Raw genomic sequence first — 16,170 nt, forward strand, 5'->3', positions numbered from 1 at the left:
TGTTCCATTTGTAATCTGGATCCTGGACTGCACTCACAAAGCACAGTAAAGGTAAAGGAAACTGCACCCTGTTGTGTCATTGCCTTCTTCCTGCAACACCTTCAGCACTGCTACATCTGTGCCCAACACTGCACCCTCTTCCTCAACACCTATTACTACTGCCCTGGGACTACAGCTCTACCTGTGGGGAGCCCTTACATCTTGCTGCCTTATACCATCTGTCCCAGAGGATCTGCCTGCAGCGTTGGCTTAACCCCTTCATTGCCAAGCACCACTGGTGGCATCACGTATCATCCACCTATAAACTTTATTCAGCTATGTTTCACCCCTTTTGCATGGATACCCAGGGCCACGGAACGGGTCACCGCCACGACACATCCCTCAGACACTGGCCCGGGACCGAGTAACCCCACTGCCCTGGCGAGCGATCCACATGCACAGAAGCAGTCTTGCACAGCACCTTTCTGAATCCTGCTCGTATAGGTACTGTTCACATGATCAGGTTTTAAATACATTAGATAGGACTGCTCCCAGATGGGTATACCAGGATGTTAGTGGAGTGGCTTAGTATTTTTTTTTGCAAGTATCAACTATATACCCTGTTTGTTATTTTTATAAGCACTTGTTTACTGTTATATTTTTACAACAGTATTTTTGCATGTTTGTTATACTGTGTTTTTTCAGTGTTTCAGTCTTCAGGTGGTGTGAACACTGTCCTGACTTGTTCACTTGTGCATGTCTCATGTGTTTTTAATAGGCAGAAAACTGCCAGGGGTGGGGTTACACAGCAGTTGACTAGGAGGCACTAGACACCTAGTCCTTGCAGTGATAATTTCCTGCTGATAAGACACTGATTGTACTTAAACAGCAAAACAAAGCCTGGTGACACAAGGCTGAAAAGATCTCAGCCCCTACATCATGCTGCTCAAGTTACATAAAAACTGCTGACAGATCAAAAATAATCCTCCTGTAATGACTTACCATTGGATACAACAGGAGGCTGTGGTGCAAATGGGGTCGTTATATCCTTAATGATAGTGTACTTTGTGATGCCCCAGCTATCATCCAGCCACAGGTTTTCAAGAAACAGGCGGATATTATAGGTTATCCCATACTGGGAATTTACAACGTGGCTCTGGAGACGAAACAAGAGTACGGAAGGTCAGGAGTACTCAGAGCACTGCAAAAGCCAAGAGGTCAACACAACTGAGCAATGTCTACGGCAAAGTTAAAGATTTTTTACATTTTCATCTGCTCAAATTACAAAAATGTACACATTGCCAAAAGTGGATAATGAAACTGCAACATATACCAGGAGAAGAGCTAGCTATAAATTGTGTTGTGCTAAAAATACATAGGAATTGACTTTTAGAATACCTCAAGTATTGTATGAATATGTTAAAATAACTCCTATAATTAAGATTAAGTGGGTGCTCCACCAGTTAAAGGGAACATGTCACATCCTACATGCAGATTAAGCCAAGCAAGATGGCGGCGCCCATGTTAGTGCCCCGTCTGCAGTCAGGGGTGTGCCATAGATTTGTACTCTACCCATTGAAGCAAAGTCTGCATTGCTGTGTGCTGGGCAGGACTGGAGAATTAAGCATGGTTTTGCATGCAGTGGTTCATAATATTGTCCCTTGACGGATCTTCCAGATTGGAGTTTTGCAGATGGGCGAGCGGCTCCACCATGGAAAGGACAGAGCAGGAGAAAGGAGAACAAAGAACTGGCTCTATAGGAAATTGTAGTATGCTGTACCAGCAAGCCTACAGCCTGCAATGATCCTCGGTCTACCGAACCACCACACGACCTGCTCTACCCTCCTACTGTATCCTCACCCATCCCTGTAGACTGAGCCCTCACAGGCAGGGTCCCCTCTCCTTATGTACTTGTGCGTCCCTTGTCTTACACTTGTTTATTATTCATATATTACACTTTCCTATAATTCCCCTTTTGACATGTAAAGCACCATGGAATAAATGGTGCTATATAAATGCATAATAAGCATAGTATAGAAAAGGAGCAGCTGAGCAGAACGATATATGGGTTTGTTGGAAGAGGTTTTGTATAAATTTTATTAACTGAAATCTGTTTGTACCTATACAAGTCTAGTGGGTGGTCCTACTAGTGATTGACAGTCTTCTCTGTATGACTGTACATGCTGAGAAGCAATCACATGCTAGGACCACCCACTGGACTCAATGAAAAGTGAAAGTTTTCTGAAAACTATCAAGTATCTGATCAACTCCTGCCCCAACATCAGCCTGCAGATAACACCATTTTCATTTTATACCCGGGTGAGTCATAAAGGACGGACGTTTTTAAACTAATCATAAAATCGTTAAATATAAAGGATGGATGTATTTGAAGTGGCTATAACTCACCACCAGGTGGAGGTAGAGATGTGCGGGAGGCGGGGTTATGTTTGTGAGGTGAAAGCATTGTTTTTATTTTACTTTCAGTTTAAGCTATGGTGCCGTGGACGATAGAACATCGCGTTTTTGCGTATGACAGTTTTGTCAAGAATAATGAGTGTATCACAGCCGTTCAGCGTGAGTTTCGGCGTCATTTCAATATTCACAGAAATCAAGCTGTTCCCGCTCGTAACACTATCCTACGTTGGGTTGAAGCACTCCGTACACGAGGTACACTAATGAACAAACGACCACCGGGGGCTCCACGAACGGCACGTACCCCTGAAAATGTGGAACGCGTCAGGCAAGCCATGCTGCGTAGTCCGAGTCGATCTGCTCGGAAGCATTCTTTAGAACTTGCCCTCAGTAATCGTACAGTAAGGCGTATTTTGCATTTAGACCTGCATTTCCATCCCTATAAATTGGCCATTGTGCAACAGTTGGAGCGCGGGGATTACGCAGCGCGACTGAAGTTCGCACATGAGATGGAAGCAATTATTGAGCAAAACGACAACCTTATTTTATTCATGAGTGATGAAGCTCATTTCCATGTCAATGGCATGGTTAATCAGCAGAACTGCCGTTATTGGGCCTATGAAAATCCGAAAGAATTACATGAACGACCGCTGCACAGCCCTAAGGTAACGGTGTGGTGCGCTATGGGCAAATATGGCGTGATCGGTCTGTACTTTTTCGAAGGCGATAATGGCAATACTGTTACCGTGAACTCACAACGTTATATCGCCATGATAAATAACTTTTGTTCCTGAGTTACGACGGCAACATATCCCCATCTCTAGTGTGTGGTTTCAACAAGATGGGGCAACGGCCCACACAGCCGGAGCAACAATGAACGTTCTTCGCCCTCTCTTCCCTGGTCGCATCATTTCCAGGTTTGGCGATATTAATTGGCCTCCTAGGTCCCCAGACCTGTCCATGTGCGATTATTACTTATGGGGTCACCTCAAATCACGTGTATACAAGCTTAAGCCTCGATCATTACAAGAACTGAAGGAAGCTATTCGAGTGGAAGTTGCCCAAATCGACAGAGTTGTGTTGGAACGTGTTGATGCAAACTTCCAAGAACGCCTTTGGAAATGCATCACTGATAATGGCCACCACATGGCAGATGTTGTTTTCCACACTTGAATTTGTCAAATGCTATTAGTATACGTAACCAAATCTGTGAATACATTTATATTTAATATTTAACGATTTTATGATTAGTTTAAAAACGTCCGTCCTTTATGACTCACCCGGTACATCATAATTGAGAAACTTGACTTTACCTCAACTGAAGAAAAGGAGTGCGTAATATAATTGTCAAATGGAGGATGTTGAGAATTGACAAGAAAGTTCCATTCGAGAATGCCATGGCACACACTTTATAGACCAGACCATACTATGACAGTTTACCCCATCACTCAGGATCAGAGATCATAAACAGGTTTTCAGGATTACCTTATAATATCCTCCCACAGCCCCCACTGGTATTCTTATGTTGGTGGCAGTGTTGCTGTCGACAATCTCATACTGTCTAGAAAGAATCTCTATGTCCGTTAGATTTAGAAGGTCAACACCGAACTGGATAAGACTGTTTTGGATCGTTTTTGAACCAGTAAGAAGTGGAGAAATGTTCTTCTGGACGGACCACACGATCGAGCCACTCATGAACCTCACATCATCTACAAATGGAGTGAACACAAGCAGTTTAGGAGACTCAAAGTTGGGTGGTTGGTAAACTCAAGAGCATTTAAAAAGACCCAATATTGTGGGATGATCAGTAGATACAGTTGGAAACTCACCCACTGGGCAGGCAACGGCATTATCAATCAAGTAAATGAACCAGCGCTGTTTGTAGAATAGCGTAGCCCTTACAGTTGAGAAAGTCACACCATTAATCTAAAAAAGTTGAACATTTACTTTGAGTAGAACACTAAAGGCCTGGAACATTAGGGTTGAAAATATACCAGAGCATTTTTTTTTTTTATATAGTTACCCTTTGAGGCACAGCTTGACTAGCATTGTAGGGCGCCCTCAACAAGACCCTGGATTCAGTTGTGTTAATCCCATAACCAATGTCCTGTGCAGCATCGATCAGCATTGTGGATTTTAGAGTTGAAGACAAATGAAAGACTACTTGCCACACCGACATGAGACCGCTGACTGCCTGAAGGATAAAAGTGGTAATCAAAGGAACAGTAGTTAAATAGTCTGTCGGTTCCAGACTATTTGTGAGGGACAAATTTTCATCTGTAAAAGGTAATTTAAAATTTAGATTAGAACAGACATTTTTTGGTGATCGGGAGACAGTGCTAACTGCATTACTTGAGACTGAACAGAGTCATCCCTTCTGCAGCAGAGACAGGATGTGTTTTGACTAGTCTTGCTCTGATCATCAAAATGGACCTTCAGTTCAGGCAAGCTATTGGATAGTGGAAGAGAATAGCATGATGGAAGGGATGTTCCAGCAACTACAGTGGGGGGAAAGTAGTATTTGATCCCTTGCTGATTTTGTAAGTTTGCCCACTAACAAAGACATGAAACAGTCTAAGGTTAAGGGTTGGTTAATTTTAACATTGAGGGATAGAATATAAAAAAAAAAATCCAGATAATCACATTGAATAGATACTTATTTCTTCTCATTGCAAAATGCAAATTTATATTGGATCCCTCTGGCAAACAAGACTTCATTTTTGGTGGCAAAACCCTTGTTGGCAAGCACAGCAGTCAGATGTTTTGTAGTTGATGAGGTTTGTGCACATGCCAGGAGGAATTCTGGTCCACTCCTCTTTGCAGATCTATCATTAAGATTTTGAGGCTATTGCTTGGCCACTTGGAGCTTCAACTCCCTCCATAAGTTTTCTAAGGGAATAAGGTCTGGAGACTGGCTAGACTACACCATGACCTTAATGGACTTTTTAGCCACTGCTTTGGGTCATTTTCTTGCTGGTAGATCCAGCCACGACCCATTTTTAATGTCCTGGTGGAGGGAAGGAGGTTGTCACTGAGGATTTTATGGTACATGGCACCATACATTCTCCCATTGATGTGGTGAAGTAGTCCTGTGTCTTTAGCAGAGAGACACCCCCAAAACAATGTTTCTACCTCCATACTTGACAGTGGGGATGGTGTTCTTTGGGTCATAGGCAGCATTTCTCTCCCTCCAAACATGTGTTGAGTTAATGCCAAAGAACTAAATTTTGTCTCATCTGGCCACAGCACCTTCTCCCAATCACAGAATCATCCAGGTGATTGGCAAACTTCAGATGGGCCTGGACATGTGCCTTCTTGAGCAGGGGGACCTTGCAGGCACTGCAGGATTTTAAACCTTTATGGCATAATGTGCTACCAATGGTTTTCTTGGTGACAGCCTTGAGATCATTAACAAGTTTGCCCTTGTAGTTTTAAGCTGATCTCACTTCTCATAATCAAGGATACCACACGAGGGGAGATTTTGCCTAGTGCCCTAGATCAATGTCAATTGAGAAAGGAAAGGTAAATCTTTGTACTGTGTTAACCAGTAGATAGAAAAATATTTAAAATGGAGTGTCCTTAGTGGTTGATGCCTTTTAAATGGCTGACTGAAAATTAAAAAGTTATCACTGAGGACTCATTTGTAAATATTTGTCAACTGACAGAAATTTTGTCTTGTTTATTTTCTTACCATTGCACCAGTTGTCTCATGTTCACCCAGTGTCTTACTTGTCGTTTATGGTTAGTTCTATGATCTTGTCCATGTTGTAGAGGTTAGAGTCTAACAGAGTGTCGACAGGAGTCTTATAAGAAGGTGACCAAGACAGCTGTCTAACTCCCAGAGGCATTTTAGTTTTTGCATTTTTGTTGTTCACTCCTTCCCAGAGCCATAACTTATTTTTCCATCAATATGGCCATGTGAGGGCTTGTTTTTTGCAGGATGAGTTGTACTTTTGAATGACACCATTGTTTTACCATGTCATGAACAGGAAAAAGTTTTGAGTGTGGTGAAATTGCAAAAAAGTGCAATCCCAAAGAGACGATCTTGAGTTATTGCATTTTTATGCAATGTCGTGGCGACCAAAAACCAATTCTGGCGTTGTGAATATCACTACACCGTTTAGTGATCATGTTAATCCTTATTGGAGTGATTCTGAACATGCCGATGTGCATGTTTGATTTTTTATCGTTTTATTTTAAATGGGGTGATGTGAACTATTTATTTTTTTTTTTTTTAAACACTACTTTTGGCATGCTTCAGTAGTTTCCATGGGAGACTAGAAGCTGCCACAACCTGGTCAGCTCTGCTACATGCAGGCGATGATCAGTTTGCCTGTATGTAGTAGAATTACTCACTTGCCATGAGTGCTGACTACTGGGTGGTGCTCACAGTAAGCTGGGAGTGACAACCATATAGGTCTCTAGGAAAACTTTGGTTGTCATGCCAACCCACGATCTCTTGATGTGGGTCACTGATGGGCAGATTTCCAGTGTGACTACTGCGTACTATTACACCTGATGTTGAAAAGGCATTAATGCAGGTAACGAGTTATTTAGCAGCTTCTAACTGGTCTGTAGAAGCCAGAACTCTTAATGGTTGGTAGGGGATCAAATACTTATTCTTCACTGTATAAATTATACAAGTTAGCTTTTTGCTATGTGATTTTCTGGATTTTTGATATTCTATCTTTCAAAGTTAAAAATTTACCTACCTTTAACCCCTTTCCTACAATAGATGTAATATTCCGTCCATGTGACCTGGGACCCATTTCCCATAGATGGAGTATTACGTCATAGCGATCGGCGCCCATGTGGTGAGCGCCGCTGACCGCGGCTGGGTGTCAGCTGATCACAGCTGACACCCGGCACAATGTGTCAGGGGTGGTCACGGACTGCCCCGTCATGTTAATCCCTGGCACACCACGATCAAACATGATTGGTGTACGGAGGGTTAAAGGGAAGCATAGAGGGGGCTCCCTCCGTGCTTCCCTGAGCCCCCCACAGCAGCGCAGTGTGCAGCGCTGCTGCTGGGGGGGTTTGGGCTTCTTCCCTGCAGGTCCCTGGATCCAAGATGGCGACGGGGACCTTTGGGGGCCTGCAGGGAGCTGGCTTCCTCATGCCTGCAAAGCGCAGGCAAGGAGGAAGCCTGTGCAGTGCCTGTGACAGATCGCTGCTCTGTCAGTGATCTGTGATGTTAGATCAGCGATCTGTCACAGGACAGTGATGTCCCACCTGGGACAATGTAAGAAAAAAAAAAAAAAAAGTAATTTTTTTTTTTTTTTAAAGCCAAATTAAATATTCCCTAATAAATTAATTTTTTGGAAATAAAATAAAGTACACATTTGGTATTGCCGCGTCCGTAACGACCCGCCCTATAAAACTGTCCCATTAGTTAACCCCTTAATAAACGAAGCAAAAAATGATTATACCAAACAAAAAGTGCAATAACGCGCAATCAAAAAGATGCATATAAATATCTATGGTACCGCTGAAAACGTCATCTTGTCCTGCAAAAAACGAGCCACCATACAACGACATCAGCGAAAAACAAAGTGATGCAAAAATTATTTATATAAAATTGTTTTCATTGCATAAAGGCACCAAAACATAAATGAGGTATCGCTGTAACCGTACTGACCCGAAGAATAAAACAGCTTTATAAATTTTACTGCACGCAGAACGGTGTAAATGCACCCCCAAAAGAAATTCCTGAAACGCTGGTTGGTTCATTCTGCGTCCCAAAAATTGGAATAAAAAGCAATCAAAAATGTCATGTGCCCGAAAATGGTACCAATAAAACATCAACTCGTCCCGCAAAAATTAAGACCTCATATGACTCGGTGGGTCAAAATATGGAAAAATTATAGCTCTCAATATGTGGTGATGCAAAAACTATTTTTACAATAAAAAAGTGTCTTTTAGTGTGTGACAGCTGCCAAACATAAAAACCGCCATAAATAGTAAATCAAACCCCCCGTTATCACCCCCTTAGTTAAGGAAAATAAAATTTAAAAAAAATGTATTTCCATTTTCCCATTAGGGTTAGGGGTGTAGTTAGAATTGGGGGTTTCCACTGTTTGGGCATATCAGGTGCTCTCCAAATGCAACATGGTGTCTGATCTCAATTCCAGCCAATTCTGAGTGAAAAAGTCAAATGGTGCTCCTTCCCTTCCAAGCTCTGCCATGTGCCCAAACAGTGTTTTACCCCCACATATGGGGTATCAGCCTACTCAGGACAAATTGGAGAACAACTTGTGGTCCAATTTCTCCTGTTACCCTAAAGAAAAAAATTGGGGCAAGACTCATTTTTGTGGAAAAAAATGTTTTTCACGCTCGGGCGTTCTAAACTTCTGTGAAGCACTGGAGGGGTCAAAGTGCTCACCACACATCTAGATAAGTTCTTGGGGGGTCTAGTTTCCATAATGGTGTCATTTGTGGGGGGTTTCCACTGTTTTGGTACATCAGGGGCTTTCCAAACGTGACATGGTGTCAGATCTCAATTCCAGCCAAAAACGTCAAACGGCGCTGCTTCCCTTCCGAGCTCTGCCATGCGCCCAAATAGTGGTTTACCCCCACATGTGGGGTATCAGCGTACTCAGGACAAATTGCACAATACCTTTTAGGGTCCTGTTACCCTTGGAAAAATAATTGAGGGTGAAGAGATCTTTTTTGTAGAAAAAATGATTTTAATTGTACGGCTGTATGTTATAAACCTCTATGAAGCCCTTGGTGGTTCAAAGTTCTCACCACATATCTAGTCAAGTTCCTTGGGGGGGGGGGGGGGGGTCTAGTTTCCAAAATGTGGTCACTTGTGGGGGTTTCCACTGTTTAGGTACATCAGGGGCTCTCCAAATGTGACATGGTGTCCGATCTGAATTCCAGCTCCATCCAATTTTGCATTGAAAAAGTCAAACGGCACTCCTTCCCTTCTGAGCTCTGCCATGCACCGAAACAGTGGTTCCCCCCCCCCCCCCCCACATATCAGGTATCAGCATACTCAGGACAAATTGCACAATAACTTTTGCAGTCAAATTTCTCCTGTTAACCTTGGTAAAATAATTGAACAAACCTGAAGTATTTTTGTGAAAGTTAAATGTTCATTTTTTTTTTTTTTAAATATTGAAAAGATTCCTGTGAAGCACCTGAAGGGTTAACAAACTTCTTGAATGTGGTTTTGAGCACCTTAAAGGGTGCAGTTTTTAGAATGGTGTCACTTTTGGGTATTTTCTATCATATAGACCCCTCAAAGTGGCTTCAAATGTGATGCAGTCTAAAAATAAAATGGTGTTGCAAAAATGAGAAATCGCTGGTCAACTTTTAACCCTTATAACTTCCTAACAAAAAAAATTTTGGTTCCAAAATTGTGCTGATGTAAAGTAAACATGTGGGAAGTGTTCTTTATTAAGTTGTGTGCCGTATCTGATTTAAGGGCATAAAAATTCAGAGTTAGATAATTGCAAAGTTGTCGCCAAATTTGTTTTTTTCACAAATAAACGTTATTTGAATGAAATTTTACCACTAGCATGAAGTACAATATGTCATGAGAAAACAGTGTCAGAATCACCGAGATCCATGGAAGCGTTTGAGTTATTACCTCATAAAGGGACAGTGGTCAGAATTGTAAAAATTGGCCCGGGAGTTAATGTGCAAACCACCCTTGGTGGTGAAGGGGTTAAAGTTATAAACTGTTCATGTCTCGGTCAGTGGGCAAACTTACTCAGTATGCTAGTCAAAAGTTTGAGACTCAGCCAAGTGATTTTGTAGTCTATAGCAAATGAGGTAACCAGCAACAGAAAAGCCAAGGCATTTGGAGACACTTGTGATTGTTGGATTAGCGCTACACAGCAACAATGTCCAGGAATGGGATTCCACCAGTCACTATAGATTGTACATCTGACCCTGTAGACAACTTCTGTGCCACTAGTTGCCCAATTCCAATTAGAGCACCAGAGGATGAAAACTTGAGATTTAAATTTTGAATGATGAATGTGATGGATAAAGGTGGAATTTTAGTGTTTTTAAACAAGCCTTATTTTAAAAATCCTTAAAGTTGTTAGTTACCGTATACGCTCAACTGCAATTAACACAATTACAGCTCAGGAGTGGCAACGTGATGAAAGAGGTAAGTCAAGTTAAGGATAGAAAAAAAAAAAAAAAAAAAAAAAAATGGTTTAAGACAGAAGACTAACTTTTTGTGAGAGCTCAGGGACATTTTAAGGCCTCAGACGTAAGGTTTGTAATACTTCTAAAATGGTTGACAGTAACGTTTAGTAGGGTGTTGTAATGCATGCGATAGTGGCGGCAGGTATTGCGGCACTGGTTAAGGATGACAACCACACAACTTATATTCTGTACTTACCTGGGGGAATGCAGTTGACCAGTCCTCTGGCTCATTTCTGAAGACTCCCTCAGAAATTACTGGAATTTTCCTTCTTACCGACACCTGTAAGAACACGTTTAGAAGTTAGAAAAGCTACATCTGATCCCAAAACCACCAGCATTATGGAATTGTGGTTGTGGCTACAGATTAATTATGGCCAATATTAATTTCAGGATAAAAAGCTACAAAAAACTCCCATCGATTTTAGAATATTTATTCCCCACTGCAGTCACATCAAGGGCTACCATGAATCTACTGGCCAGTGATGAGACCGCCAACCATTTCTATAGTTGTCCAGCTTCCACATAAGATGTTCTATTCTGAAAAATAGAGCCATAGGGGAAACATCTCACCTCCATGTAGTTAGTTTCACAAATAATTTCACGTGGGTTCCACACATATGGGCAGCTGACTACCTTCATGTAGCTCAAAGCATTCACCATATCATGCCTGGATGCGATCTCGATCTTCACAGATACAGTGTAGTAGGTGTCATTCTGTAGGACAAGTTAACCATCAATCCAGCTTAAGAAATTTAATTAATCTTGTGCCCAGAGGAAAGACTTGTATCTTACCACAATCTGCACATAACAGCTGTAGAAAGATGTCCGGAAAGTGATGTTCCCCCAGTCGTCATAGGATGTGGTGTACCCACACTTTGTGGCCACAGCATCAGTGATCTCATGGGTCATGCCAGCTGGATCTGCAACACCACTTGCAGGGTTTAGGTCATGGAAAGTAGTTCTAGGCAGCATAGCTATTCATTTCAGAATATCACTTTACTTGCAGTGCTATAACCTTCTACAGACTGTCCCAATTGGGGCTCAATCCATTCTACTCTCCTCCCTCATCAGTAGGTTTTTGGAGTGCAAGATGAAACCCAAGCAAACACAGGAGGACATAACATCTGCAAGGAGTTAGTATCTCGGGATTTGAACCCAAAACCCCAGTGCCAACCACTGAGCCACCATGCACATTTTGCATCTCAAGAAAAAGTTTACCATAAGTGCCTTCTTACTGCTCACCAAGAAGTAAGCCAAAAATGAGAGCGAAGAACTGAAAGGATCTTACCCAAACTAGGGGTCCTCTTATCCTACCAAAATTCAATAGCCAATAAAAGCCTACAAGCTGAAAGTGTGGAGGCTTCCATTGGGTGTGGAAAGGGCTTGGCTATGGTTGCATGGATATTGGACAGGGCACCATCAGAACATGAAATACATTGTATTATAAGCAATGAGATGCAACTCCACCATAACTGAAGATGGGTACACCAACCTTAACTCACTAACACAGACTGTACATTGGTCAAGAGATTTTGGCACACTACTGCAAGTGTTTTGAGGACAGGGCAAGTCACAGCTAGTGCAGTGGATCTCTGCATTACCACCACCTTTATTGCATATACATTAGCCAGTTACATTTTATGTAATATACAGTACAGGGAAAGCTGGGCCAACGCACAAAAAATGCAAGAGATGACTGCACCAACTAGGAATGGGCCATCCTTGGTGCATAGTATGAGAAGATGCAAGGTAGTCTGATTGAATATCCTTTGATCTGAAAGCAACACAGGATCTTGTCTTGCAACATTTTAATTAGTTTGAGTTGTTAGATGGTGAGACAAGTTACTTTAAGATTTTGAAGTCAGATCCATCATCTTCTCTACCAGTGGAGAAGTGGTGCAGATTTTGGTTATGTATTGTTTTTTCTAGTGCACATAGGCCAATATCCTATTGCTTATCTGTATAGAAGTTACCCAAGTGTTTGTTTCTACACAAGTTACACAATTTGTGTTATCAGTCATTGCACAGGAGGAAGCAAGCTGTGACATCACCTATTGTGAATGGATCCTGTGTCATCTACTGTATAGAGGTTGTTACCTGCCATTATAAGTCTAAGGCCGGGATCACACATGCGAGAAACTCGGAGAGTCTCGCATCTTAATACCTGGCACTCGGGAGCAGAGCATGTATTTCTATGCAGCTGCACGCTCTGTTCCGAGTGCCGGGTATTAAGATGCGAGGTCCGTCAGTTTCTCGCATGTGTGATCCCAGCCTAATGAAGTGACTTCTGAAAGTTCTGATAAGAATAAGTACAAATAATGTGAACGCTGCAAGATTTCTGCATTTTATTAAATAAATTTCTCTTTAGTTTTCTGCAGACATGAAAAGTATAATACATATAACAAATAACCAATTAAATCATTTTTTGATGGAGTTTTAAAGGATTTATTCACTTGCACATATGACCCCAGAGTCCAGCTGTCAGTGACATTGCCTCCCTCTATGAGGTGAAGTCATGCTTGGAAGCAGAAAGGGGACCCCCATGCCAGGTAACAGATTAAATCACAATTCCTGCTGCAGGTCAGAAAAGGGAGCTGCCTTATAAATTCTGGCCAGGAGAGGGGATTGGTGAGTCAGCTAGAAATCAGCTGAGGGAGTCGTCATGGAAACGAGAGGAGCTGTGAGCTGAGAGAAAAGTGACAAGACAGAAATGTGAGGCAAAAAGATCTTTCTGGAAGATCCTGGCAGTTCAAGACAGGGAGCTGATCTGACAGGAGGGGGAAGGATGATAGTGAGAAGAGGCTTTGGGGAAGCTAATACTGCATATAGCAGACCCCTGAGCGAAGCGCTAATAGAGAGAAAGGGACGCCAGAGTCCTGGGTGGTCAGGAGCTGTATGTCCTGACCGCCAAATCTGGAAGTACAGGGGATTGTAAATTCCTGTGCGACATTGCACACCTGAGGGCACGGCAGCAGATAAGAAGCCCGGGGCCGACGGTGAAAAGGACGGTACCTGTGGAATAGGCTCATGCTGACAGCCACACAGGTTAGTGAAATTGTGGAACCCCTGAGGGTTCAGTTGCCACAGAAGATCTGCACCTCCTCCTGAGGTGTGGTGCCCCACCATCCAGGTAAGGTGAGACACCTGACCACACAACATAGTATAACAAAGCACCCTTTGGTGGCTCCCTGCTTGGAACACGAAGAGTGCTGGGAGGTGGGTGGAGCTTTGTGCACAAGAGAGCGGAAGATTGGACTAAGTCAGTCTGACGAGGAGTCAGAGGATCCTCTGAGTGGGATAGATGAAGGAAGTGCTGCAGCAGACCTCAGTGACCTGGGTCTGCTGGCACAGGAAAGATTTTAAGAAAGTCTAATTCTCCTTAAGAAAGATTGATTTGTACGAACGTGAGGAGAAGTGAACTAAGGATTAGGGTTAGAGCAGAGCCCTTCCTCAAGTTCTAAGCACATGGCCAGGGTTCGGTCCCTGAGGTTGTATGGATACTAATGGTCCTGCGACAGACACCGGAGGAATAGAAGTTGTCACCATTTTATTCCCACACAAGACTTTGGGGGCACAACAGCAATGTCAGTGAGCCAGGACTTTGTAGCAAGGAGTCCCTGAAGCAGGCTGCAGCTGTCTGCCGTACAAGTAGAGTTCTAAGAACATCTGAAAGGAGGAACTCCAGTGTAACTCAGTACTGCGAGTACCTCACTATGAGCACGAAGGAGGGAGATGTTCAGAGAAGGTACATATGTTGGCAGAGTGGTGGAACGGAGTACCTTCATCTTGCCTGGAGGTTGGCTGAGCTCCTGACCTGGAGGACAGCATGGATGCAGGCACAACAGACTAAGTTAAGCTTTGGAACTACATGCCCTGGTGTCCTCCACTTATTCCAGCGCCAACACTCAGCACTGCTACATTGCTGTGCCTGACACTGCACCATTTATGTCTCCTCCCTATCTCTTCAACTACACTGCCCTGGGACTACACCATCATTGCTGCACCACACCATCTGTCCCAGAGGATCTGTCTGCAGCATCGGCTTAACATCTTCATTGCCGACCACCACAGGTGGCGTCACGAATCATTCACTAATAAACTTTAATCATCCACACATTCAACATTCCCTTTTACAATGGATGCCCAGGGCCACGGACCAGGTCACCGCTGCAGTGACACCTCCCATTGAACTCCATGGGCCCGGTACCGAGTACCCCGCTGCCCTGGGTGAGGGTGACTGATCCAAAATCATGCAATTGAGGGTTGCAGCATAGTTATAAACAGTGGAGACCCACACACAAAGCGCAGAAGGAAGGTCCTAAACCCCCACCTGGCAAGGTGGATCCCCTGAATGCCTCCAGGCAAGCAGGACTCATTCCATAACCTGTATGTGGTACTTTGCAGCTTCTTTACCTTTTACTGGTAATAGGTTGCAGTCCACTTCTGTCCTCTCATTTCTTTGCACCCCAATGTTCACAGCCATTTTGACTATTAATCTAACATCTTTGCCCTGGGACTATTGCTCTACCTGTGGGGAGCCATGTTTCACTGCAGCGCTGGTCACCTCTGACCAGAATATCACAGGTGGCGTCACGTATTTAAACATCTATTAACTTTATCTTCATTTTTACTACAAACAGCTTTTCCCCATCCCCCTTCATTTTTATTTAATGGACGCCCCAGGGCCACGGACAAGGTCACCGCGACACCGTCCCCTGTTGAAGTTGACGGGCCCGGTTCTAAGTACCCCACGGCCCTGCACCGCAGCGCGTGCTCACGCCCTCATGCCATGCGCTCCAACAGGATTTAGAGAGCCTAGCAAAGTTGGGTACTGTGCACCATAAACTTTATTAAATTGAGTGCTAAAGACTTTAGTGAGCTTTCAAATAACAGTCATAACTGCGTCATACAGCACGTGCAAGCAGAGAGGGACGTGCAATTGTGGACAGAGCCAGAAATAAAGCATGATGCAAAGCCCCTGCTCTGATGTTAGTGAGCAAGTGAAAAAGCAGGAAGAAAATGCTCGACGCGGGTGAAGATTCAGTGGCGGTTGCAGCCCCCATAATGCCGCCATCAATGCCATATACCAGGAGTGGCCTGGTTACCACAGTACTCAGGGGAGTCGTACACCTTTAGCGATTTTAAAGAAAGTCTATGTAGTTCAAAGTGTACCTGGGATGCCCTCACACCCAGGGTGGTGGGGTACTCTGTACCGGGCCCGATGGTCCTCAGTGGGAAAAGTCAGGGTAGCTGGGACCCGGACTGTGGCCCTGGGCACCCATTGTAAATGTTCAGTGCGCAAGTCGTGACGCCACCTGTGGTGTTCGGCAATGAAGATGTTAAGCAGACGCTGCAGACAGATCCTCTGGGACAGATGGTGTGGTGCAGCAAGGATGTTATAGCCCTTAACAGGCAGGGCTGTAGTCCCAGGGCAGAGTAGGTGAAATGACACTTAGATGGTGTAGTGTCAGGTGCAGGGGATGTAGCAGTGCTGGGTAGGTTGACGCAGGAATAAGTGGAGGACAGCAGGGCATGTAGTTCCAAAGCTTTACTCAGTCTGTTGTGGCACAAGAGCCCGCATCCATGCCATGTCCTCTGGGTCAGGAGCTCAGCCAA

At 43.7% G+C, this 16,170-nt stretch overlaps 1 protein-coding gene across 1 annotated transcript in view; it reads right to left on the reverse strand.

Annotated features, from left to right (window-relative positions):
• LOC141083821 (uncharacterized) overlaps nt 1–16,170 on the reverse strand; it is a 54,277-nt gene that overhangs the window by 14,671 nt on the left and 23,436 nt on the right. The window contains exons 4-10 of the mRNA XM_073568274.1: nt 11,347–11,474; nt 11,125–11,268; nt 10,751–10,834; nt 4,415–4,585; nt 4,221–4,317; nt 3,877–4,100; nt 982–1,135 (exon numbers count right to left, since the gene is read on the reverse strand). Coding sequence (XP_073424375.1) covers nt 982–1,135; nt 3,877–4,100; nt 4,221–4,317; nt 4,415–4,585; nt 10,751–10,834; nt 11,125–11,268; nt 11,347–11,474 — 1,002 coding nt within the window. The remainder of the gene's footprint in view (nt 1–981; nt 1,136–3,876; nt 4,101–4,220; nt 4,318–4,414; nt 4,586–10,750; nt 10,835–11,124; nt 11,269–11,346; nt 11,475–16,170) is intronic.

This window comes from Dendrobates tinctorius, unplaced genomic scaffold, assembly GCF_039654945.1.
Source record: "Dendrobates tinctorius isolate UK_male_01 unplaced genomic scaffold, ASM3965494v1 ptg000021l, whole genome shotgun sequence".
Classification (NCBI taxonomy): Eukaryota; Metazoa; Chordata; class Amphibia; order Anura; family Dendrobatidae; genus Dendrobates; species Dendrobates tinctorius.